This window comes from Apteryx mantelli, chromosome 8, assembly GCF_036417845.1.
Source record: "Apteryx mantelli isolate bAptMan1 chromosome 8, bAptMan1.hap1, whole genome shotgun sequence".
Classification (NCBI taxonomy): domain Eukaryota; kingdom Metazoa; phylum Chordata; class Aves; order Apterygiformes; family Apterygidae; genus Apteryx; species Apteryx mantelli.
The window spans coordinates 14,069,849-14,095,562 of NC_089985.1; the positions used below are offsets into that span (position 1 = coordinate 14,069,849).

Consider the following 25,714-nt stretch of genomic DNA (forward strand, 5'->3'; position numbering starts at 1 on the left):
ACAAAGATGAGACAACTTTCTATTTTAAGACCAACTTTCCTAAATTCTTCAAAGTCACATGTTTGCTCAGACTACCCTGAAATTTGTTGCGCAGACACCAGCTAAGGTTGGCAACATGCATTAAAGGTCACTTGAACCAGCACTTCAACACAAAGGTCTCTTAGAAGAATTTCTCACAAGTTCTAAATACTCTTTCTGCACATACCTAGGACTCCAGATAACCTCCAAGAGAATCCAGCCTCTCAACATTCACCCTAAACAGTATATGGCAGATGCATCTTTCATATAAATAATAAAAACAAATGCTTAAGGGAAAAGAGTTTAGTTTTCTAGATTACCACACACTAAATGTTCATGTGCCAGACTGCAATACACTTAAGGAGGAAGTCTAGTCAAAAGAATTTCCAAACAATCATTTTCCCATGGGTTGAATCACTCTCATTAAAGAATTTCATCCTCTAAAAACTCTGATATACAAAGAACAGTATTGTCCTGTGGTCAGTATGACAACTGGATGGGGAGGAGCAAGGTAGGATGAGTCCATTAGGGTACCAACCAGGTGAGATCTGGTCATTTGTAGAGGCAAGTGCCCTTGGCAAGCGGAGCCCAGCTTGACACACAAAACCAATACAGCACATGATTCTGAATAAGAACGTCATCCCTGATGTGGATGAACTCAGAGCAGATAAAGCCATCAGAGAACAAGCAGCCATAACTTACCTGAAGGTATAACGAGACAGAAAAGATATGGAAGGCTGGAAATAATACCCCATAAGATTTGGAGGATTGGGAGGGGAAAAAGAAGGGAACAAGAACTAATATGTTTTAGGGATAAAGATTGAGAAGGAGCAAGACCAATGGCTGTCTTCATTCAAACATCGAATAAGTTAATTATGGCCTCTATTGACACAAACCATGTATTTATAGGGCTTCAAAGTTTTTACATACCATGGAATTTAGCATTCTTGCTGGGCGTGAGGAGATAACCTAACTCCTCAAATCTACATGATAGTTTTTACTTATTTGATTATTTGAGTCTCTGCCCCTAATTGAGGTCCAAAAAAGTCTCATTTTCTATCTATGATCTAGCCAATCCCATCATCTTCAATCTTTCTTTCTTCTGCTCCCCTTTCACATTATGAAATACTGACACTTCAAAAAGTAAGATCCCATCTGAGTTTGCTGCTTTGCTGACATTTCTCCCTTCAACTTTTACATTACACCAGTATCACATAGAAACTCCAAGAGAGAAGTTTTTAGAAGACTGCAGCCAGGAATCCAATGAGACTACAAAATCAAGCACTTTGAAGAAGGAGCATTTACCTGGCAGACAGTTGCACTCAAAGGTAAAGTCACTGGTTTGATGGCAAGTCCCTCCATTCATACAGGGTGATGGTGAACACGGCACGTATGTGCTCTCACAGCGATGCCCTGTAAAGCCTGGCTTGCACTGGCATCGGTATGAACCAGGCAAATTGACACAGATTCCACCATGCCGACAAAGGCCTAAGGTAGTACATTCGTTAACATCTATCTCGCACTTCTGGCCGGTGTAGCCAGATGGACAGATGCAGGAGAACTTATTTCCAGATACAGTACATGTACTTCCATTGGCACAAGGCTGAGATGTACAGGCATCAATCCACTGGCAGTCCTTTCCTGTAAAATCAAGACAGATCATTAAATTAATAAGAAACTAATCAGATGGAAAATATTATTTCCTTCATGTTACCTCATAACAATTTAGGTGAAGACTTGGTACACCAAATTACATACATAAAAGTATTACAGGAAAATTAATTTATGTCTGCATTTTACGGTATTGTATTTGAAACAAAATCAACTTGCTGGTTACAGTAAGAAATTATTTTACATTTATAGAGTAGCAGCAAGATATAAAATATCACGATTTATAAGAAATAACCCACGTCCTGAAATCATACTACACACTGACAGTCACTCTCTTCTACATTCCATTCAAGAACAAAAGGAGTGAGTTTCCATACTTCCCCTCAGGCAAGAAATTAAAACTTTTCCGTAGAGACATTCTGCTGGCCAAGTTTACTTCATTTTTTCTAGAAGGTAGACTATGCATTTGAAGTGCAACAGCCATTCCAGAACAGCTTCCACAGTCAGTTTTCCCTTGTGGACAACACCACAAGATCTAAATGCCTTCCTGTTTAAATGTAGAGGGTAGGATGTTTGATCTACCCACCACCGCCTATCCCCCTTTTTTGGTCATCAAGTCATATGCACTTCCTCTCATTTCCTGTGCTGGGGCTTTGAGAGCATACTACAAATGCCCCAGATTATTCTAGGATTAAATAGTTCACAAAACAGGGAGTCTGAAGGTACAAATGCAGAATCCCACCTGTGTAACCTGGAGCACAAACACACTCATATGCTTCCTGGCTGTGGGGATGGCAAGTTCCTCCATGCAGGCAGGGCTGGGACACAAAGCAGATGTGTGATTCAGAGTACTGACAATCTTCTCCTCTGAACCCTGGAGCACATTTGCAAGTAGCCTTTCCTATCAGGGAGGTAGTTTCACAAGTTCCCCCATTCTTACAGGTATTGTTTTCACAGGGATTTCTGTATTGACAGTAGTCTCCAAGAAAGCCTTCTCGACACCTGCAACAGATAAGAAGTTACTTGCAGCACATTCACCTCAAGCATTGCGCTCCTTGGAAGATGCCAGGAATGAAGTTCCATTACCATCTAAAGTCTCAGAATTTGCCATATCTAAACAGTAACACCGACATCCTAAATTGTAAAGTCACCGATATAACAGAATGGGCCATCCTCTGCAATTGTCCCAACCCAGCCTCCTGAAAATTTAAAACTTAAGTTTCTTACGAAAATTTAAGTTCAAATTGTGAAATTGTTATAATATATATATATACACACACACTGCATACAATCAGAATTATATTAAATACAAGAACTTCTTGCACTTCCCTTCAAAACTTAAGTACAAGCCTGAGCATTAAAAGAACTGCTGAGTAACAATTAATTCCTTGCAGCTATCCCTCCTCTTTTTCAGAAGAAAACCAAGCAGTTTTAGTAATAGGTATTAGCACCAGGTATTATCCGTCTTTGAAAGTATTTATAAAGCTTGCACAAATGCAGTGCCTGAAGGCCTCAAGATCTTTAGCAGATCTTTCTCCACAGCACTCCCGTGAGACAGGAATATACTGTTATCCTCATGTTGATAAGCAAATCTGGGGCTGTGACATGCTGAAGTCTGCATTCAACGAGCAACACAGGCCCTGAGCTCAGGTCTCCCACGCCCCAGGCTAGCACCCTAACGACAAGGTCATTGTTCCTCCGTCTCCCACAGAGAAATGAATACACACACACTATCTATAACTAGGGTAATATTTTATACAAAGATCTGTGATTGCAGAATAATTGCAGTTATTTCTTCTCTAACCTAAACTTATGTCAATACAGTCTGACTATACTTGTCAGCTGCAATCCATCTTTTATTTGGCCTTTGTACTATGAATTTTCCATTTAATTTGCAGTGATACAGGACACAGGCAAGCATGCAGGAAAACAACCTCTGTGTCATTTACTCTTCCAGTTGTTTCTTTCAGGTAGCAGATTGCTGCAAAATTATACAAAGTACAAAAATAAAACCTAGCACACACAAAATAGGACTGTCAACTTGCAGCTTTTTTCTACAGTCCACAGCTACATGCTTTAACTGATAAGTAATCTAAGATACACACGGCTTATGTAAGAGAACATTTCGCTATAAAGACTTTAGAGATGAACAACAGATGCACTTTCTTCCAGGGCAGGATAGGTGCAACTACTAAACCAATGAATTACTCAAATCCAAAGAGAGGAGATTCCAACTCCAAGAAATACCCCAAGTCTCTAGTTAGCCCCAAAACAAAAATGCAGCAGTGGAGGGACTATAATAAACCACTTCCTTAGGTATTTAAAATGTATGGCAGATTAAAAAGCTAATTGGATGGGCCTTAAAATTCAGTTTAAAAATCAAAAGAAAGCTCATAAAGCAGTGTTTTCAGCAAAATCTTATAGGGGTCTGCTCTTGTTCCTATGCTAACACTTTTATCAATGAATAACAACAGAAAACATCAGTGCTGGCCAAACATGCAGGTAAGACAGAAGACAAGTTCTCAACAGAGAACAGCACAGACTGCTGAGTAAGCCAGTCAGCCTGCAACTTGCACTTTACTACTGCGAAGTCATACATCTAGAAAGAAAACATGTAAAGCATCTTCCCCAAAACAGGGCACTAATCCAGGAAAGAAAGACTTGGCCTTAGGGTTCCTAACGGTGAGCTGAATGTGAATTCCCAACATGACAGTTTGGCCAGAAAAGCTTTAGGTGTACAAAGAGCAAATATCAAGTCAGAGTAAATGAGATGATGTTACACCTGATACTTTCATGGCAGAACCATTATTGGACCACTATATAGTTCTGGTGTCTGCTCTTTAAGAAGGAAGTTGAAGAATTCAGATAAATTCAAAGTGAAAAGTAACGATATAAATAAAATTCTTGACACCATGGAAGGCTCAGGTCGCTCAGTCTATTTGTCAAAGGGAAAAGGGAAGATGACAGTTAATCAAATGTTGTAAGTACACAAAAAGAAACTAAGATTTAACAATTCCCAATCTAGAAGGTACAGGAGAAACAGGACTCAGCAGTTAGATACATTCAGATTAGAAATAGGGTAATATCTCTATCTTCGTACACATACTTGTATACAGTTTCTCAACAGTGAAAGTAAACCGCTGGAGCAACATATTTAAGGTTGCAGTGGAATCTCTCCATCATTCATGCTTATTTAAAAAAATATCAAATTGGTTGTTTTAGAAAGAGTATACACGCTAGGGCAAACATAGCTATTCAGAGAAGTATTAATTTAAGTTATGCAAGAGGTCATTACTATATGACCACAACTGTTTCTTCTCATGTTTAAATCTATTAACTAGCTTTAGCCATAAGTTTAAAGCAACTAAGTCATATAATAGGTGTGTGTAATCACAGTTTACTATTCCCCACACCCAAATTAGGCTCCTTTCACCATACCTTAATACTTTCAGCTTTGTACACAAGAACTGACATGGAAGGAGAGATTTAGAGGGCAAGGCAGGATTAATAAAGTTACACAAAGCAAACTCTGAGACAGAACACCATTTATAGAATATCCTCCGACGCTTGCGCCATCCTTGGTATAACAGCTTCAGGCTCTCAGTCAGCATGAGCTGCTGTCGCACCACACAAAAGTCAGTCTTCATATATTCTGGGCCTAAACCACGGGCAGTTCTACCGATTTCCTTTAACATCCCAAAGCACTCCTGGATACAGGCTAGTAATCAGTACCTGGCACCAAATCAAAGTCTGGCACCAGCAAACCTTCCTGTGCCAGAAGCTGCAGGTCTGCTAGACTCCCGTGGCATTTGAGTCTGCATGCGGTACACTGGCTAGCTCTGCTCAGAGCTAGTCTGGATAACTACAATTAAACGATGTTTCTGGACATCTATAAGCAGCTGAGAAATGCGTAAGGTCAAACTGAATTTCAGTCCCTGAAGGCCTGCAAGCTTTCATTATAGGGGTCTCCCCATCCCCAGAGAGCTAGGATGTGGGGTTTGGGCAGTTCAGCCTTGGTCACTGTCAGCAAAGCACTAGGCTCCTCACACTAACTACAACGCAGACCAAGTACACAAAATGAAGTCCTCTCTGTCACGACAAGAGGAGCAACAAACCAGAACTCCACAGAACCCCACCTAGGACATCTCAGCAGGCAAACAAGAGGTTCTCCAACACTACCCACCCCTCCAACAAACACAAAGCCAACCAAAGCACACCTAACAGCTAAATCTTGAAATGTTTTTTCATTGACCAGGTCAGCAGTTAGGCCACCATCTCACTTAATGGTGAAAGAAGCTGGAAAGTCTACAGAAATGTCCCACATTTTGTCCACAAGGAAATGGACAAAATAGCGCCTTCGCTCCAGCCTTCTCTCCCACCCCCAGCATGCAGCAACAGGCTAATACGCACTTAACTTACCCCTAGATAACAGTGAGGGGGGAGCCTGAACACCAAGTAAGAGCACTGCTGGTATGTTTTAGAAAGAAAGGTGGGACCTATGCTCCAAGACGACACTTAAAACCCTCACCCACCAATATCCCCGCATCTAGTATGTTATTGTCCTGGTACAAAGTGGAAGAGTGCTCCAAGACCAGACTTGTTCCAGTATCTTCTAAGGCTGATGAGAAAAACATGAGAAACACTCCAGCGGGGAAAGGCAAAAGCTCTTTTAGCTCAGGCTCTTTATATTTGGATAGGAAAAAGTACTACAGAATATGCCAGAGGGAAAATGCCTGCCTGCGGCAAGATGGTAGGTCAGGTATACACAGCCCGTACACCCACCATTTTCTTCTCCTCGTGGTTAAGCGCTTGACCACAGAGTTATCCAATTTTCTCCTCCAGCAATTCAGTGCAGTCCTTTTTGAGTGTCAAAGAACAAAAAAACCTACAGTCCGGATTTTCAGCCACGTCTCCTGTCAACAACATTTGCAGGCACAAATACTAGTAATTTAGTTCTAAATGTTGGTGTAGGCAAAACTGCAAATATTTGCCCTCTATTCATGTCGGGCACCAAATTGTTTCTATAAAAAGGGAGGCAAACACTGAAAAATCTGGGTCTAAGTCCAGTCTTTTTTAAAAGGATATGATTATCTACTCTGTTCAGAACCTCAGCAGCAACCCCAGCTTCCTCCACCACCCTGACTTGGTTCTCATCCCAAGTTACTCTTTCAAGTTCTCAAAAAAAGAAAAAAAAGAAAAAAGAAAAAAAGCCACTTGTCTACCAGAGCAGCTTAAAATTGTAGCAGCTTGTGTCAGCTCCAAAAGACATGCTCAGAACAGGAAACCAAATCTTTTCCAAATAAAAGCCACTGTTTCTCCTCAGTTTTCCATCTGGTACTCAGAAACAGAAACAGGAAGATGAAGTTTGTTCTGGCACTTTCTGGAAATACATGAGCTCTCTTAACCTACTTCAGCAGGAATTTAATCCTTTAAGAACAAATTTCACATACGACTTAATTCAAATCATGATTTCTGAAAGCTAGAGAATTTGAAATGGGAAAATGTCCTGTGGGCTGCATCAGCTATGCAGCTGCTTCTAATTAAAGCTTCTCCTTTACTCTCTCTGGGCTACTTTCCAGCACAAATACTTTAGTCAGAACTCAACCCATTTTTTTTTCTCCTTTTCAGCTCCAGCCTGCATTCGCCTTAACACAGGCTCTCATGGAGCTGAACAAGAGACGTAAAAACAAAATGAAGGTATCTATCTAAATCTGAAGTATCCACAAAGCTACGTTCACTCTAACAAGCTAACGCTACAAAGAGAACACGCAAGACGCACAAAAGTTGTGGGGTTTTGGTTCTTCTGCCACAAAACTGCATTGAAGTTACCTCCCAAAACTGAGTTCTCTCTTCCTTTCAAAAGTCTTTTGGAAAATATGTCTGTTCTACTGGAAAGACCTCCTCACCCGCCATACTACATTTGCTTGGGCACATTTATCAGGATAGCCTATTTAAATGCACCTTAATACCCTGTTTTAACCAGTCTTCTAAAGGTTTGATTTTCATGGGAGTTTCCCATTCAGGCCCACTGATATCATCTGGAGATGCACAGAAGGAAGCAGATGGTTTTAATTTAAAATGTGAAGGGAAGAATTTCCTAGTAGTCTTGCTTCTCCCCCCCCAACCCAACACTCCCTTCACTTTGATTGGAAGATGCTTCAACAGAGAAAAAAAATGCAGCCTGATGACTAACGTGAGAAGGGTCTCAACTATTGTGCTACAGATTTTAACCAGACTTCCTTCTGGCTCCCAGATTCTGACTCCCACACCTACACCTCCTCTTAGGAGGGAGAACAGGATTCTCTGGTTAGCTCTTTAAATGTTCCTTCCCATGTCTCAAGGCTCCCATTCATGCGTCATGCTTTGAATGCAAACTGTGGGATGGGACGGCCTCTCTGCTCTGTTTTTAAAGCAGTACACAACTATTGTTTCTAATCCGCAGCAAGAGCTGCTAAGACTTCACAGTACACAAAGCAGTGAGCAAGATTTCCGATTTCAAGCATTTTCTGACCACCTGAGCTCTGAATGGCTTTTGGTCTGTACAGATCAACCACAACAGAAAATTCTGAGCAAGTGACTCAAATTGCTACTCTTTATTCCCAGATTTGAAAAGGGTGTGTACTCTCCCTTTTCTCTTCTGCCCTGGTCTCTAGGGTCTCCTTCAAACTTCTGAAAGGAAAGAGAAGGAGACAGAAAAGGGCAGCTTAGTCTCAGAACGGGACAACTTTTCAACTTGTGCATCTAGCTTCTTCTGGAACACTCTCAGACCTCATCCTGCTACAAGGCCTCCTATGGATATTCCCCATTGACTGATCTAGGACCGATTAGTCTCTCAGGATAGATCCTGAGATGATATCCACTGCAGTCCCTGAAGCAGTTTTGCAGGCTAGGCTCTTGCCTTCAGACCTGTAAGTCCTCAAAACTGAATTCTAACTGAGATCTAAGAAGATCTAGCTGGAGAGAAAGGTAGGTCAAAATCCTCGGAAGAAGAAGGCTCAAGTTATACAATGGGGTCAGAAGTCCCTTACTGCCATACTGTTGCTCCTTTGAGTTTAGCATGCTTAGAGGTCCTCCTGTTACCAATCTGCAGTTAAGAGAAAAACTACACCTTGCAAATTAGAAGTGTGCAAAAACTTCAGTACGTGGTCAGAAAAACACCTTCCCACTGAAGTGACACAGAAGTACACAAAGCTGCACAGAGCCTGACAGCTTTGGGCATAAAAGATGCACTGAAGGAGACAGTCCCTTTGGCATCAGCCTGCTGCAGCAGTCTCCATGGTTGACTAAGCACAGTGAACAAGCCTATGGTTGCTACTGCACTTTTTAACATCAGGACCTGATAAAAGCATTAAAGGAGTACTTTGATTCATATTATAGGTACTGAAATCCCTTATGGCCACACAAAATGCAGCAGTCCCAAGGTCAAAAATCCAATCTAAAAGCCTGTAAAACATGAAAAGGCTCAATTTCCTCCCTAAGCCTTGGAGCACTGCTACCCCAACTGCTTTTTCACTTCTGCTTCTTCCCTGGCACAGTCTTGTTCCTGCTCCCTATCACTGGGGTACACTGGAGAGAAGTGTGGAAAGGCCACAGTTGCCAAACCTGGGGGAACAAGCTGATATTCTCTGCTCCAGGACCTTGCCCCGCTCCCAGCGCAGAGCAGCAGTCCCATTCTGCAATCAGTTCCTACATCCACAGGCAGCACAACAGGTTCTAGTGCGCAGAAAACAGCGGGCAGCATAGGCGAAATCTCTGCCCTGTTTGTCCTTGAAATACCTCCCCGCATCCACACCTCTTCATACTACCAGCACTTGCAGAAATATTGCAAGTTAGCATACTACCACCAGACTCTTCCTGCTACTGCTTTCCCAGCCATCTAGCAGCAGGGAGAGGAGAAAGGGTTTTCCTGTGACGTCCACAATTAGCACTAAGCAGCAAGAAAACATTATCCTGCTTCTCTGCTGGGTGCAAGAGTATGAAAGAAGGCTGCTTCACGCTTAACACCCTGATGTACAAAAGACAGATGCTGGGGGTGGGGAACAAAACGAACAAAAAAACCCAAAAAACAAACAAACAAACAAACACACTGCAGTGCAGCACCAAGCCAAACTACAAACTGAAATTGCCCTTTTTCAAGGCAGAGCCCAGCAAGTTTGGAAGGACAGGTCCCCTGCATACCGCTCTACCACTCATATTGTTGCTTTAGTGGCAGATGCTTCTGGGAATCAGGTCCATGCTCCTGGGAATCAGGTCTGCATCCTCCCCATGCTAGACACTGAATGAATGTAGAAATCTCTCTCAAACAAAAATTCTGACCTTGGAAGAAGCAAACACAGGAACATGCAATTTTCTAAATATAAAATCAAGGTCAAAGGTGGTCAGTATTTCTATCAAACAAGTGCCACAAGATGACAGCCAGGGGCCAGTAGCGTCAGCAAGGGGAACTGAGCTACTTAAGGGGCACCCACGAGAGCAATCTGATAAAGATCCAATTCCCTTACGATGGTCACAATCTTTGTTCCCATAACAGAAGCCAGATGCACCAGAATAAAGGTTTCTTAGCAGAAAACTAGCCTTCTCTTTTAATGGAGTAGATAGAACAGGATTCTCTGACAAAGAAGGCTGTTTTAGCACTAAGCTGTCACTTGCTGCTTTGCCAAATACTTAGACTGGATGTTTTACTTATCAACGCTCACGTTACTCATGTCTTATTCATCATATGTGATTATCTCTGATGCAGCTTCTCTTTCAGATGTTCCCTTGCTTCTTACAGGCAGCAAGATTAACTAGATGGACTCACCACACACGGGAACAAACAGCTTTGCCGAGAGGAGGTACAGAAAGAGGAAGAGAGCCTATTCTAACAGCTTATTGCCAAGTAGAGGAAGTACTGCAGAAAACTTCAAAAAGTGGAAGGGGTGGAGATTTAACTAATCAGTGAGTGATCCTGCAGAGCCAGAAGCCAAGCCACTTTCCTTAGTAATAAGTTCAGTTTTCTAAACAAAACATTTCTATTCTCACAGCCATCAAAAATTAAGAAAGTCATTTAGGTTACTACACCAGAAAGAAAGTTCCCCTATTCAGAGTTCCTCATAGTGCAGGAAAGCAAAAAAAAGCAAAAAAAGCAAAAAAAAAAAAAAAAAAAAAATTAAAACCAAAACAGGATGCTAAGAATCAGCCTGCTAAAGGTAGAATCTCCACAACTGAGTTTTCTGCCATTTTTCATTTCCTTTTGCAAAAAACAATTTTGAACCAGAACTAGAAAACAGGTACATGCTCATCTCTGAATATAGGCTTGCATTAGCCTTTCCAGTTACTGCAGCTGCAAAAGTACTGAGTTTTCATTCGAAGCAGAGGTTGGCTTAAGACCTACAAGAAGACTCTGCACAAAAAGGAGGAAGGTAACATTAGAATTATAAATAGCTCTGCGTTCTAAAAAATTTAGAAGAGCAGTCAAAGCTGCCACTGTGATAGAGGAAACGTGTCAAAGCCTGGTCCACACCAAGAACATTGAAATTTTAAATGAAGTTAAACCATCAGGTGAACTGACTAAACAGTTTTATACAGTCTAAAACATGGTTAACAGGAACAAGCAAGTTGGAGAAAACATCTGCAGCTGGTACGAGAGGCACTGAGAGCAATACCAGTCTTCAATATCTTTATTGTGACCCACACATTTTGGCTCCAGACTAACAGACTTAGACAGGTACTCATCAGTAAGACCTGCTAATGTTACACAAATAGGTTCCTTTTTCAGTCTTAAAATAGAGGGGGAATGTAGGAAAAATTTCAGGTTCCTTTTCAGAATGACAGTTCATTTCTGCTTTCAGTAATCTAAAAGCAATGGAAAGGAACAGCCTAGGGAGTAGTAACAGTGAAAAATTAAAAACACAGTTGGGAATAACATGTCACTTTTTTTTTTTTTTCCTGTGGCCCTTCTCTGCATCAAGTATTGATTTGAAACTGAGAAGAACCTCAGGTTAAGTTATGATTTCCCCTTTGTGTGCCACAGGTGCAAATTAAGCGTATCAAGTTTTGTGCACTGTATTAACAGAAAGAACTAACAATTGCAGACAAGGAAGACAGATGTGTAGAAAAGGGTGAAGGAGGGGGAAGTAGAGTAATGTGTTAGCCAAGCTAAATCAATGAGACAGAATCCACCAACATCTAAAGAATGTAAGTACTAAGCAGAGAGGGATTTAGCATGCTGCAAAATGGCACAACTTGCACCGATGAAGTAAACAAGGCTTAGAAAATAAATCCATTTATGCCAGACACATGGTAATCTAACCCCAGCAAACAGAAGAGATTTATTTTTTTGCAGAGTATAACTTCATTTAAAAAAATCCAAGCTTTGCAGCTGAAGTTGAAAAGGTGAGCTGCATTTAAACAGATACGATACCATTCTCCAGGAACTACACAGTCCTCCAAAGCTCCTGCTGATCAGTGTTCCATGCAGCAGCAAAGTGAAGGCACTAAAGAAAGGTGTCAATCTCTCCCCCCACCTCGGCCCTCCCCTTTTTAACTCTCTCATATTGCTTGCTGTCCACTACATGGAAAAGACCTGGCACACTCAAAAATGCAGAGCAGTTCTGAAAAAACTCGTAAAAATATTCAGTTTTGGGGCTGAAGTTCTATAAATTAAGTTAAGCTATAAGATGGAGAGCAAATTCTGACTTAACTTGTGAATCTCTTGAACTGAGGTACACAGTCTGCCTTTGGTTAGGAAGAGAGGCCACATTAGTCATGTAGGTGAAGTAATCAAACTGATAAGATCCAAGCCCAAAAGTCTGAACAGAAACTCCAGATTTCTTACGTTACAAAAAGCTAGTATAGAAGAATTAATGCACTAGCAAGAAACACAACCTGTGTTAAAACATTTACGCTGAATGCACCTGAAAATAAGAAAACCTTAAAAATTCACATTTCCTTTCTATTTAGGACCCTGATTGAAAGAAGATTGGCAACTAAAATATTAAAAATAAATTTGACTTACTTGCAATATCCTGTACCATTCTGATATGGAATGCACCTTCCCTCATTAATACAAGGCTTGGAATCATCCATACACTGTAGAGCTGAAAGAAAAGTGAATGATGGTCAGATCAGGAGCCATACATGTAAAGTCAAAGCGTCATTAATATATTTTGGGGAACGGAAATGTTATACATAGCAAATTCTGTTATAACAGAAGTAAACTTTATATGGGGGAACAAAACCAAAGACACTATCACATAGTTTAAATTAATCTCTCGCAGCATCAAAAGAGCCAGACTGAAAAAGAGAATCAAATACAGATTTGTTCATCAGGCAGCTGAACACTTCCAGAGTCTCTTTTAGGTAGCTTTCAAAGCAAAGCACGCATAATTTCAGCAAGCTACAAACACATTCACATCAGCACTTGCACATTTTGGTTTTAGTGTCACACAATTGCTACTTTCTGATCAAAATTCAGCATTCAGATTCTCTTAGGTAAGTGGCAACTACTCCTAAGCTTTGTTTCATGATATCTTGTCTCAATTTTTTTCCTTCCTTTCTATTATCTCCAGGGTCACATGGCACTGAAATGGGGGTCTCTCTCCCTCATAAGCTCACCTGCTATGTTTCTAGCAATCCAGAATTTGCTGCAACATCACTACTGTTAGGGCTACTCTAATTTCAGAATTGAGACTTATCGAGAATAAAAACATATGAGATCATAAAGACTTGCAGGAAAGAATTTGATGTTTATGAGGAGGATATACTCTGTAGCTCAAGTTTGACATTTTCAGTACGATATTTAAGTGAGGCATTAATTATGATATACTTCAAGACTAGTCAATTTTTACCCATGTCTACTGGAAATTTTAGTGAGGTCTGCTTGGAAGGAAGCAACGCATTCGCTCCAACCCTGGCAGGTGCTAGTCTTTGCAGTGGGACCTGAAGCAGCATGCTGTAACTATTTCTCAAGCAATCAGAAAGGTTAGAAATACGGAAAACCTGCCGGAGTAGGAGTAGGTTCCAGCATTCTGGAACCACAGACATTGACCCAATCCATCTAGGCCAGAAACTGCCATTTGAATAGCCCCAAGCTAGTGGATAAAGCTCTAGGAACCAGAAGTTATGGCTTCTGTCTTAAACTTTACCCACATTCCCGAAAGTCACTTGATCTTCCAAGCCTCCCTTTCCTTTTCCATCCCTCCACACACATTTCAATGCCTATGTATCTACTTCAACTATCGTACTGCATTTGGGAAAGCATTTAACCAATCTTGGCTAAAGCACCTAGAAGCATCAATAATATCCAACCACGTAGTCTGTCACTTGCGTTCCAGCTGCTGTAGGGCAGATGGCCTCTTTCCTATGGTTTTGCTTTCCTCAAACAGTATTAAATTTTCAACACAAATGCAGTTTCTGTGGATTATCACAATTTAAAATGAAGCCAACATCCATTTCAGAAATAATCTTAAAAGTCCTGAAAGTATACCGGGGAGGACTGGTCCAAGCTACCACTAAAGCTTATATTCTGGTCATTACAGAAGGGATTCAGAAACAAAAGAGATAAAGGCATCAGTCACATAGAACTTTCTCTGCAACCAGCCCCAATTCAGTCCAACAGTCAGACAACTTGGAACAGACTCCAGTTACTATCCAGGGCTTGAAATGTTATTTCTCAATAATCCTGGAACACGTGAACAGGTTACATGCGCTATTAGGTACACAGGAACATTTTACACTTGCAATCCCAAGGGAATATGGTAAAATTAAATCCAGTTGTCCCAAGACATTAACATTATTTCTCACAATACAAGCACGACTGTTTCCTGTTAACCTGATTTCTGAAAACAGGGCACCAGATAACACTGCTTCCGCAGAGCTCTCAGGAAACGAGCAAAATTCCACCCTGAGCCCCTTTCTGATAACCTCCGGGGTCACTGCTACGCAGCAACAGAAATACTAACACAGATTTGGGATGGTTTTCCCCTCCCGCAATGGTGAAAAACATTCTGATTTGCACCTATCGTTTTTTGCCCCATTTACCAGCAACATCCCCAGGTCTTCGATTCCAAACTTAATCTGCGTCTCTAACGCTACGGGTGCAGCAGCTTGTTTTCAAAGCACACATTAGCTCAGTTAGCACCGTTGAGTTATACGGCGTTCAACATACGCCCAAAAGGACACGTATATTCAGACGTCTCTCACTGCTTAAGCTACTCCAAGAAAATGGAGGAACGTAAAGTGAGCCTTAGCACACTGCAGAGAACCAAGATGGGAAACAGGCTGGGTTTTCTCAGCTCACTACCTTAAGATTCCTTGAATTTTCATTCTCTCACATCAATAAAGCCAACGAAGCAAATACTCAGAGGATTACTTCTTTTGTGCCAGTGCTTTCAAACAGAGTTTGGTAACCCCTTCGAGTACCTGCATCCCCAGTGAGAACTCACCAGCAGTTTCTTTTGCAGCCCATACAGTAAAAACCCAACTAGCATTTGGCCCAAAACATCCTTTAGCACAACTGCACGGGGCGAAAGGAGAGGGCGACTGCTTTCAGCTTTTCAGGAAGGATATCCTGAGGCAGTGAAGCAGAACACCGTGCCGCTCGCCTCCCCCCTCTCCCAAAATTACAGTCTTAGAAAAACTGCAGGTAAATAACTTCTGGTCTAGCTCGCTAGGCCAAATACAGATACAGGGGGGAGGCTTTGGCAAAGTAATGATTAATTTTCTCCTGTTTCTTGAAAAATTATTTTTGCCTTGAACTCCTGCTTAGCAGGTCATTAAACTACTTCTGGCCCTTGTAATTCTTTTTCACAGAGACACAAATTGAACTGGGGAATGCAGGTAACTACGTATATATTGCATATAATATTTTAGTAGTGAAAGAAAGTGAAAAAACAAAAGCAAACTGACCACTGTACCTTTTTCAGCTTAAGACTAAAATGGACTAAACATACATTCAAATGTAAATAAGATCAAAAAATACTGGAAGGCAGTGCTTTGAGCACAGAAATGCTAACTAACTTCGTTGTGAGAACTGTAGTCTTCAATTTCCCTTGTGATTTCTTTTTTTAAAAAGAAGGGGTAATGTTACTTTTTAATACTCATTTTAATATAGAATATTGTTACAGTTATATTAACTTAATCTTATTTACATTTAATACTTTAATATTATTATATATTAATATTACATAATAGCATATATAATAGTGTGTATTATAAATACCATGTATCAACATTTTAAAATAGATATTTTAATTATATATTAATATAAACTTTAATAATTTCCCAACACATGCAAAGAACTAGGCATTTCAACATGATTTACTTCAAAAGCTACTTTTCTGCTACCCCACCCTGTTGTGCTCAAGAGTCAATAGTATCAGAAGCTTTATCTTCTGCCTCAGCCAGCATAAAGTTAAAAATACTTCTGATGTTAACTGGAAGTATCTTCTTGTGCACAGCACGAGAGAGGACAGTCTTGTCTTGAAACGAAAACCCTGGTCAGCCCTTTTTCTAGAAGCCACAGATGAAATCAGCAGAGCTGTCAAGGTTTTGAGGCTGATTCTGAGGATTCTCTTCTCCGTTAAAAAACGGTGGAGAATAGTTTGTTGGTTTTATGGGCTTGCCCTAGCTTGCAAATACAACTGAGAAGACTGGTACCTGAGTTAGCCTAGACCAAGTGCAAGCAGCGATGTGTCAAGTCCTCACACTCTCAGGCGGTGGAGTGCTGACTCAGGTACGCCAGCAGGACCTCGTGGGGATATGCCAGGGCTCATTACCGTACCGAACTGCCTTATGATTTTTATCAGTCCTCTTGGGCATATTAAGGTAATACTGGGAAAACACCCAATGATTACCAAAAGTTTGGCTCAAGCCCTTACTATGCAGTGGCCAGGCCACCGCTGAGTGAAAGAAATATCCAATTTCTAGCCTGCATTCTAACCAAGTTTAAAAGCCATATCAGATAAAGACTTTAAGTGTGTATGAGATGAACATTATTAGCTAAACTACCCAGCTTAGAGTCCATATAAACCATTGCAGAACACCTGCATTTAGACACAAATTCTAATCTGATATTTTAACTAGCCTACCAGGACTATGTCCCAAGGCTAGAATGAAAAACTGGTAGCTGCTGCTGTAAAATGAACACAGGCAGAAAGTGATACTCAAGAAAAACTATAGGAAGTGCTGTGACTCTAAACATCTGAATCAGTCTAAGGTCACATCTATTTGGAGCACAATTTAGATCAGGTTGGAGTACAACTGGGGATGAGTTTGGAGTACAATTTAGATCAGGCTAAAGAGACAGTTAAAGAAAATCCAAGAGGAAAAGAAAAAGTTATGTTTCTTTAGGATGCCAAGATGATCTGACAGTTGTGATTTGATTTCTACTCTTCATCTGCACACTATAAATTCAGACTCTTTTTAGGCTAGAAAATTGAAAGAAATAGTGAAGGACTAACATCAGAAGCTGTAAGTGTCAGCATTCAGCTTTTAAGAAGAAAGACTGCTATAAGGGGGAAAAAAAAGCTGTAACTAGAGAAAATCAAAGGGCTTTGTAACAGATACTAGAAGGGGAGTAAAGCTAAAAAACTGCTCACCTACGAGTCGAGAAAAAGTCAAGTAGAAATAAAAATGCAAAATATCAAAACAATTAACGCTGTGAGGAAGAGACGTTATAAAGCTGGTTTCCTGTAACTCTGTGAACTGTGGTTGATTATCCTGTATCTAAGAACACGCAGGCTCTGACCAAAGCTTTTTCTGCAAGTAAGGGGAGAGCGATACTCTGACGCAGACTGCTAGATAACTAACAGAGCCGCCTCATGGTACAGCCTTCTCCTTGGGAGGACACTAATGGGGTGTCTTTCCTCTTTCTACCCACAAATTTTCTAGTAAGTTGACAGAAACTTACTATCTTCTAAACATCTAGCCCTCTCTCAGATATGGTTGCAAACAGTCAAAAGGTTCAAAAGCTTCTTGGGGGAGAAGGTGGACAACAACCTACCTAAAAGAGAGAAGAAAAGTCAGACCAAAACTAAAATGTTGAAGACTAGAAAGAAAGTTAAAAGACAGGACAGGTTTCAATAAGCTTTATATAGTTAGTGGATTTACTTTCCCAAATGACATTCATGAGAAATAACATGTCATTTCAACTGTTATTCCCTCACATATCATGAGGGAGGAGGAAAAGGATTCAAAGTCATCAAAGAGTTCACCCAGCAACACAGGCATGTATGAGGAATCACTTGTGCAAGTTCAGACTACTCTGTAGCTGCAGAGTTGTATCAGCTCTGAAGAGAAGGGCCATCAGCAAGGTCAGAAACACAACTCCACCGCAAATCAAGGTGTCTCAGATTCCCAGTGTAACAAACAGCCTCCGATTCCCTTCCGGAAAAACACTACGTGAAGAGAGGAGCTAAGAAAACAAGGTTGAAGGATGAGGTGAAGTATCTGGAAAAAGCCTGGTAGCTCCTTCCTGTGAGGAATCCAACAGGACACGTCAATGGTGACAACGCGCATGAGCTGAGGAAGCGCAACGCTCAAAAAAATGGTAAGGACTAAGAAATTGCATAAATGCGGAGAATACCCTAAGATAACCAAATTTTGGAGGAAAACCACAAAGGAGAGAGAACTAATTAGTCTATTCACTAATCTCAACAGATTACAGTTCAAATGAGGTTATTTATCATGGAAAGGAACCACTAATAAATAAATGCTAGCTGACAACACTAGAACAGTTTATTTTTTGGAGGCGAACAGATCACCCAACAGCAGCGACACAGGGAGGAAAAAAAAACAGGAGAAATCCTTACTGTGAAAAAGTGACAAAGCCCTTATATTCAGCTCAAACAGATTTAGAAAATGTTAACATTTTAGGAACTTAAGCAAGCTGAGCAGTTTGCCTGTCACAGGTAGTAAACGATGAAGCTTGCCTACACTGCATGGAAATCCATAAAGTAAACATAATCAGATTGTTTAAAGCATTAAGAGATCCATATGCATCCAGTTGCTATAAAAGCTTTATTTATTCAAAAGATTCATGGTTCAGCACTTTCAAACAAGACACGCTCAGCTCGACACTTCCTCTTTATCTTTGTTAGATAATAGGTGATTAAGATCTGACATTCCTGATACCTCTAAGGTAAAAAAAATTTTATATAAAAGTAACATGCACGTAATATTTTATTAATTACAGGCTTATCAGTACTCAATAACAGCTCTAATTCAAATTTAAGGATAAAAAACCCAAACACTAAACAGATAAATCCTCCCTTCATGTTTCTCATTTCTGATACTGAAGCCTGCAAGACTAACACCTGCAGATTTATTCAAAGCTCATCTTGTTAAGACCAAAAGGAAACGAGAAATCTTTTGGGAGAAGTACTCAGAGCTCTGTTGCAGCAATAAGTCAAAGGATCCATAACAGCGATCCGTGAGGTAGTTCTGATGCCTTGCTAGGCTCCTCAAAGACACCAACCGCACTGGAAACAAGAGTTGATTTCCACCATCTGCTACAGAACACATATAACAGCAAGGTGTTTTACAGGTGGATGGTCCACATTCAGATACAGCACAAACCTCCACGCTGAGAAGAGGTACTCACTGTAACACTAGCTTCTCACAGGTGAACAGCTGGGGAAAATGAGTAAGAAAATTGCAAAAAAGTCCAGCCGTGCTAACTGTAGGGTGCAGCCTGAAAGCATTTATATGGTGCTGACTGGGAAGAGATGCCCCCCAGATTCCAGGGCATCTCAGGAACAAGTAAAGCCGAAAGAAAACTGCCAACAGGCCACATCCAGCACCCTTCAAATGTTCTCCACTGTTTGTACAAATAAAAGCCTGAAATAAATTGGATAGCTCAACTCAGAAGCTGACCAGAGCTCAGAGGAGTGGGGAGGAACACAGACAATCCCCTATATCTTTTGAGAGAGAAAACCCCAAGTGTCTAAACTGGTTTTCTTCACTAGCTTCTCTAGGTTCCATAAGGCAAGCAAAGAAACAGTTGCAAATATCAAATATTTAAGTGGATTTCAGAAGTAACAAGCCTATAAGAAGAAGAAATTTTGCTTTAGAAGTCCATCAATTTGTTAAATTCAAGAGGGCAAACAGCAAACCCAACCACATTATGTAAAGCTAGAGGTGATCCCGTAAGCTCTCAGACCCACAGAACTGCCTGCCCTACAATCATCTGTTTCAAATCTCTTCTCCAGTCAAAGAGCCTGAGTATCTAGGAACAGGTAGAAAGTATTAATTTGTCCTCTGAAGAGCAGAGCTGGGAACTGTTGTCCAAATTCACAGACAAAATTGGAGACTTTCTGTCCTCAAGGTCTCAGAACTAGGAACCTGTGGGAGGACTACTATTTTTATCAGATGTGGCCACAGTTCATGTGACACTATTCCTGTTCAAGAACTACTAATAAAAGCTCAAGTTGTAATATACTGAATTTTGGATGAACTTTTAATGCAGTTTAAAAGTCTGTCAACCATATTCTCTATTTACTTTCACAGCTGTTGTTTCCTGCGTTCCCATATTTTCAGAGTTTTCCGCACAAAGCCAAAATATCTAAAATCCAGAACTGCAATACAAAGCATTTACTTAAAAAAAAAGTTTTTAACAAAAAACATAGTTAAGGCAATTAAAGAGCTGAAGAGGTATTGGTGTTTCCATGGAAATCTGGCAGAAACTATGCTTGCCGCATTCTCTGAAGTCTTCCGTCATCCTCCATTACTAAATCTTTATTAATTTGAACATTAAGAGTGTTTGCCTCTGCAGAAGTGGTAGCCCACTACTTGTCATTAGCATCGCTTCCACAGCAATTAATGGTGATGTCAGAGAAACAAGATTAAGACTTGCTGCATGGAACAAACAGCGGGGACCAAGGCCATTTTGAGATACAAAGCTCTTTTTTCATCCTTATGCAGGCTAAAAAAAGGACATGTGCCCTAGGAACGGGCTATTTTCTAAATAGAATGAATGATTATTTCTGTAGTGCTCAGATGTTCATGTATTTAGAATGATATAGGCACTATTCCTTCTGGACAGGCATTGACCAGACACAGCCCTTGACTTTTGTTGGCAAGATGATCTTGGAATGAATTAATAGAAACTAAGAATATAACTACAAAAGGCCATTTTAACATAGATGCTTAGGAAAGTTCTTTTTCCAACATGGATGACATTTCCTTAATATGCCCCAAAGGAGGAGTCAGAGTTAATAATCACTATACCATTCCTTGGCTTCACAGTCATTAGTCAAGAGTACAAACTGAAAGGAAATGAAGTTACGTCAACTGAAAATTGCGAATGTTTGGTTTTGTCTTTAAGTAAGATTCCCCAGTCCAGAAGAAGCAGGCTGTAAGAGTTCTGCTGATCTTTTTACATTTACTCCTAATTTTACAGAGAGTATACATTCAAATCTCATCTGCCCCAAACCATTAGGACAACGATGGTTTCACTCAGCCCGAATGTTCAAACCCTAGCCACGGGTTGTCTTTCACAACACAGTTTTAAAAAATTGGGATAAGCTGAATAGGACCAGATCAATAATATTAAAGAAAAATACCAACTTACTGCAGCAGCAGCAAGACGAGAAATAAAAGGAAAAATAAAAACTGAGAAAGCTGACAAAAGCCCAATCCACCCATTGTAAGAAATTCAAATACCAAATACTACCAGAGGCATAACTCCTCTTTTCCCAGAGATTCAAGTCTTGAGAACGTTTGGGAGAGCACCTTCACATATTTTTTAATTGACTAAATGATGCCCTGCAGGAAGTGATGTAAGCTAGCCAGATTATAATCGCACTCAATTTTGAAAGTCTAAATCAGCATCTTTGATAAGAACAAATTTGATAGACAGTAACACCGTCAAATGATCGAGTAAAACTTGCTCTTCAGCAAATCCACACCAAGCAAACAGACCAGCACTGTCAGCATTATCTAAAGTCTTCAAAAGTTTTGCTGTTTTAAGAGTAAAGATCCCAAACTGCGGCTCACAAAGGCAATACCTTTATGGTGCTCTAGAGCTATTGCGAACTGTTAGAAATCAAGGGCTGATAGTCAACTGCAGTCTGGTAAGTTTGGGCTTAGAGAAACTCAGAGTTCACTTTTGCACCAACAAAGGTTAATAGTAATAATAATAATGCTCACTGTAATTATCCACCATTACTAAGGAGGATTCCCGTTTCACCCACTGCTGTCTGATCAGAAAAGGAACGAATGCTGTCAACATTAACAGTAATTACCAGGAGAGTGTTCTCACCAACTGTACAGGTGTTCCCGCCCCACCCCAGCTTACTGCAACTTCAGCTCCAGCCTTTTAGAAAACAAAGGCTCAACTGGAAAAGCAAGTTGCTACACCACTGGACTTGCATGATGAGGCAGAGTTGAGTAGTCCAAACCATAGCACTTAGCACATCCAGGAGCCTCCTATGCATTGACGGAGAGGGCTGGTATCAGATACCTGCTGCCTCTTGCACAAGAACGTCATGACAGGTGAATACATATGTATCTGAAAATACTCTTTTGGTGACTTCATCTTTCCCTTTTCCATTCATTCTAGCCACAGCTTCCACTCCCAAGAACCATATGCAGGTCAATATCTTATGAACCCCAGGAGTCGTTTTCATTCTAGATTTTTACCTCTGACAACCAGTCTTTATTTAGCACTGGAACAAGTTCTGATCCACAATACAAATTCAACTTCTGCAGCATGAGAGGACTTAAAACAGCCTCCTAGATACGGAAAGCAAAGACTTCTTCCCTGTCAGAAAAGGAAGTTCTTAGGTCTAGCAACAAACTGATAAGTTGCTAGCATTAAGCCACAGTTTAAATAAATGGGCATGACATTTAGTCTTTGCAAAAATAGTATTTTGCCATATTACTGGATTGCATAAATCATTTTCAGAAATAACAGCCCCAACACGCACCACACGTCTACCCTACCATCAAAACAAACTTCTCAGTTTTTAAGACATCGATCCTTGAAAGAGCCTTCATTTTTCCCATCCTTTTTGAGCAAACCTGGCCAAAACATATTCAGGAAGTAGCTTTTTTTTGACCCCAATCATTTTCTTCTAACATAGTAATAAGACTAAGCAAGTCAGATTTCAGATTCACAAAAAAGTATTCCTCCCAAAAGACAAATAACGATCGCTCCAAAGTCAAAACATAGATGGATTAACCAGGCTACTCAGTATCCAAGAGAGCAGTGGTGGTCAAAACTCTGCAGATACCAGCTTCTACTCATAATCGTAACGAAGATTAGAACTGCTGAAATTATTGGCAGCTCACTTGGTCAATCACTAAACAACTTCCACTACCACTCTCTCCCATCACTTTAGTTTTCAGATGACTTGTGAAGAGTGATCTGCCTTATTAGGAGCAAAAAGAAAGAAAAAAAAAAAGAAGAAAAAAAAGAGAAGTCACACAAGTAGTCAAAGACTGCTGGTCCTTGATAGCTTTCAAGTGCTGCAAGGCTGCACATGATTTATCCCCTGAACGGGAAGGCTCCTCGGAGAGGCATGAAATCCATGAGGAGCAATCAGTTAAGGCTGTGGATCACATCCTCCAGCCCAGCAGTAAAACCTATGGCCAAGGCCAACGTAGAATGGGAAGCAATGATGAAAAACAGCAATTTTTTCGGATACACAAACATGCACACATAGATTCATCTAGCCTGACCTGCTTGTTGATTGACAATTAGAAAAGGAGGGAGCACTTTTAGTAAGTCTTCCCATCTTTCTGAATATGTAGGTATTTCCTCAATAAAGTTGAAATACCTATGCCTCATGTTCATTTTAAGTGATGGAAAGTAGTAAACTTTTTTCCTCCTGCGTTTCCAAATCAAAAACTCAGACATTCAATTCATCCTTTTGCAACACTACATAATAAATACTACTACTACATTCTCAATAGAGGAAGACTTCCACGTAAACTTCCCACTACGTTTAATCCTACACCAGAGTGTGATTCTTAGGCTTCCTATCACAGGATTTTTTAAGGCCCTCTCGCTGTTTTAAAGCCAGCTGCACTCTTGAAAGTCTGCGCTCCGAGTTTACAACGCCGTAATCTGCGCAGGTCTCCAGGGAGTTAGTGTTCCCAAAACCCCAAAGAGCACAGCAAAGGAGGGTCAGGGGTGGCTCTCAGTCACTCCGGCTTTTCATGCAAGGACTGCGCTTTGGCCAGAGAGACCAAAATCCCCACTGAGTAATTCCTGCGTTACTTACGCCACCTCGCATTAACATTACGCCACGCTCCAAGACGTAAGTGACATCTCGCTGTTTAGCCTCTGCTGCTGATTTCCACCGGAGGAAACGCTGGGGTCATTTTCAACACCGCCCCCCCCGGCGCCCCAGGGCAGCAGAGCCCTGTTTGCCCGGTAAACACCCGCGCGCCAGGCGGGCCCTATCGATCTGGAGGCAGGGACGCAGAGGGAGGCCTTTCCTCCTCCGCCCGCGGGGCCTCGCAGGCAGGCTGGGATGGCTTGGGGGGCCACGGCACCCGGCAGACCCCCGCTGCAGACCCCACCCAGGTCCCCGCCTCACCCCACGGACATGGCCCCGAGCCCCCCACACCCCGCCTCACCCCATGGAGATGGCCCTGAGGCACCCGCAGCCCCCCGACCTGCACCCCACACATCACCTCACCCCATGGAGATGGCCCTGAAGCACCCACAGCTCCCCGACCTGCACTCCACACATCACCTCACCCCATGGAGATGGCCCTGAGGCACCCACAGCTCCCCAGCCTGCACCCCACACATCACCTCACCCCATGGAGATGGCCCTGAAGCACCCACAGCCCCCCGACCCGCACCCCACACATCACCTCACCCCATGGAGATGGCCCTGAAGCACCCACAGCTCCCCGACCTGCACTCCACACATCACCTCACCCCATGGAGATGGCCCTGAAGCACCCACAGCTCCCCAGCCTGCACCCCACACATCACCTCACCCCATGGAGATGGCCCTGAAGCACCCACAGCTCCCCAGCCTGCACCCCACACATCACCTCACCCCATGGAGATGGCCCTGAAGCACCCACAGCTCCCCGACCTGCACTCCACACATCACCTCACCCCATGGAGATGGCCCTGAGGCACCCACAGCTCCCCAGCCTGCACCCCACACATCACCTCACCCCATGGAGATGGCCCTGAAGCACCCACAGCTCCCCAGCCTGCACCCCACACATCACCTCACCCCATGGAGATGGCCCTGAAGCACCCACAGCTCCCCGACCTGCACCCCACAGACACATCCCCAACCCCCCCACACCGCCCCGACCCGCACCCCAGCACCGCCCGCCCCACACGCGACCTCCCCCCGCCGCCACCACCCTCGCCCCACGCCCCCCACGTCGCGGCCCCCCAAGCCGCCGCCCCGGCACTCACCCGCCGCGGGCTCGGCGCGGCTCAGCACGGCCAGCACCAGGCCGAGGAGGGCGGCGAGCGCCGGCCCCGCTCCGCGGGCCATGGCCACGGCCGCTCCCGCCCGTCCCGGCCCGTCCCGTCCCGGCGCGGCGGAGCGCGGCGCGGCGCGGCGCGGAGGGATCTGCGCCGCCGCCGATGGCGCCTGCCTCCCGCCGCCCGCCGCGGAGGGACACGGCCGCGCCGCCGCCGCCGCCGCCGCCCCCGCTTCCTCCGCCGCGCCGCGCCGCTGCCGCCCGCCCGCCGCCAGGGGGCGCTCGCGGGGGAGCGCGGCCGCGCCGGGCCGGGGGCCGCGCCGGGGGCCGCGCCGGGGCCCGGCGGGCCGGGGGTGAGGGCGAGAGCTGCTGGCTGCCCCGGGGGGCCCGGCCGGGCCGGCGGCTCCCCGCGCCGCGGCCGCCGCAGGGCTGTACCCGTCTCCCGCGCCCCCGCGCCGGCGTCGAGGCCCGAGCGGAGCCCGCGGGGGCGGCGGGAGCCGAGCAAACCCGGCCGTGGCGGGGGGCTGGCTGCAGCCCCGGGTCCCGCCGGCCCCGAGCCGTCGCTCGAAGCGCTGAAGGCCCCTTGCGCCGCGGTGGCGGCTCCCGCAGCGGGGCTGCGAGCGCTCCGCGACGGCGACGCCGGGGCCGGGGGCGAGCGAGGCGCCCTGCTCTCCCCCTCCAACCCCCTCGCCTTTGCGGC

General features: G+C 43.1%; 1 protein-coding gene across 1 annotated transcript in view; it reads right to left on the minus strand.

The window, feature by feature from the left end:
- Nucleotides 1-25,143, minus strand: part of NOTCH2 (notch receptor 2) — a 92,473-nt gene extending 67,330 nt beyond the window's left edge. The window contains exons 1-4 of the mRNA XM_067300719.1: nt 25,004-25,143; nt 12,626-12,707; nt 2,372-2,631; nt 1,324-1,659 (exon numbers count right to left, since the gene is read on the minus strand). Coding sequence (XP_067156820.1) covers nt 1,324-1,659; nt 2,372-2,631; nt 12,626-12,707; nt 25,004-25,085 — 760 coding nt within the window. The 5' untranslated portion in view covers nt 25,086-25,143. The remainder of the gene's footprint in view (nt 1-1,323; nt 1,660-2,371; nt 2,632-12,625; nt 12,708-25,003) is intronic.
- Nucleotides 25,144-25,714: the final 571 nt, after the last annotated feature.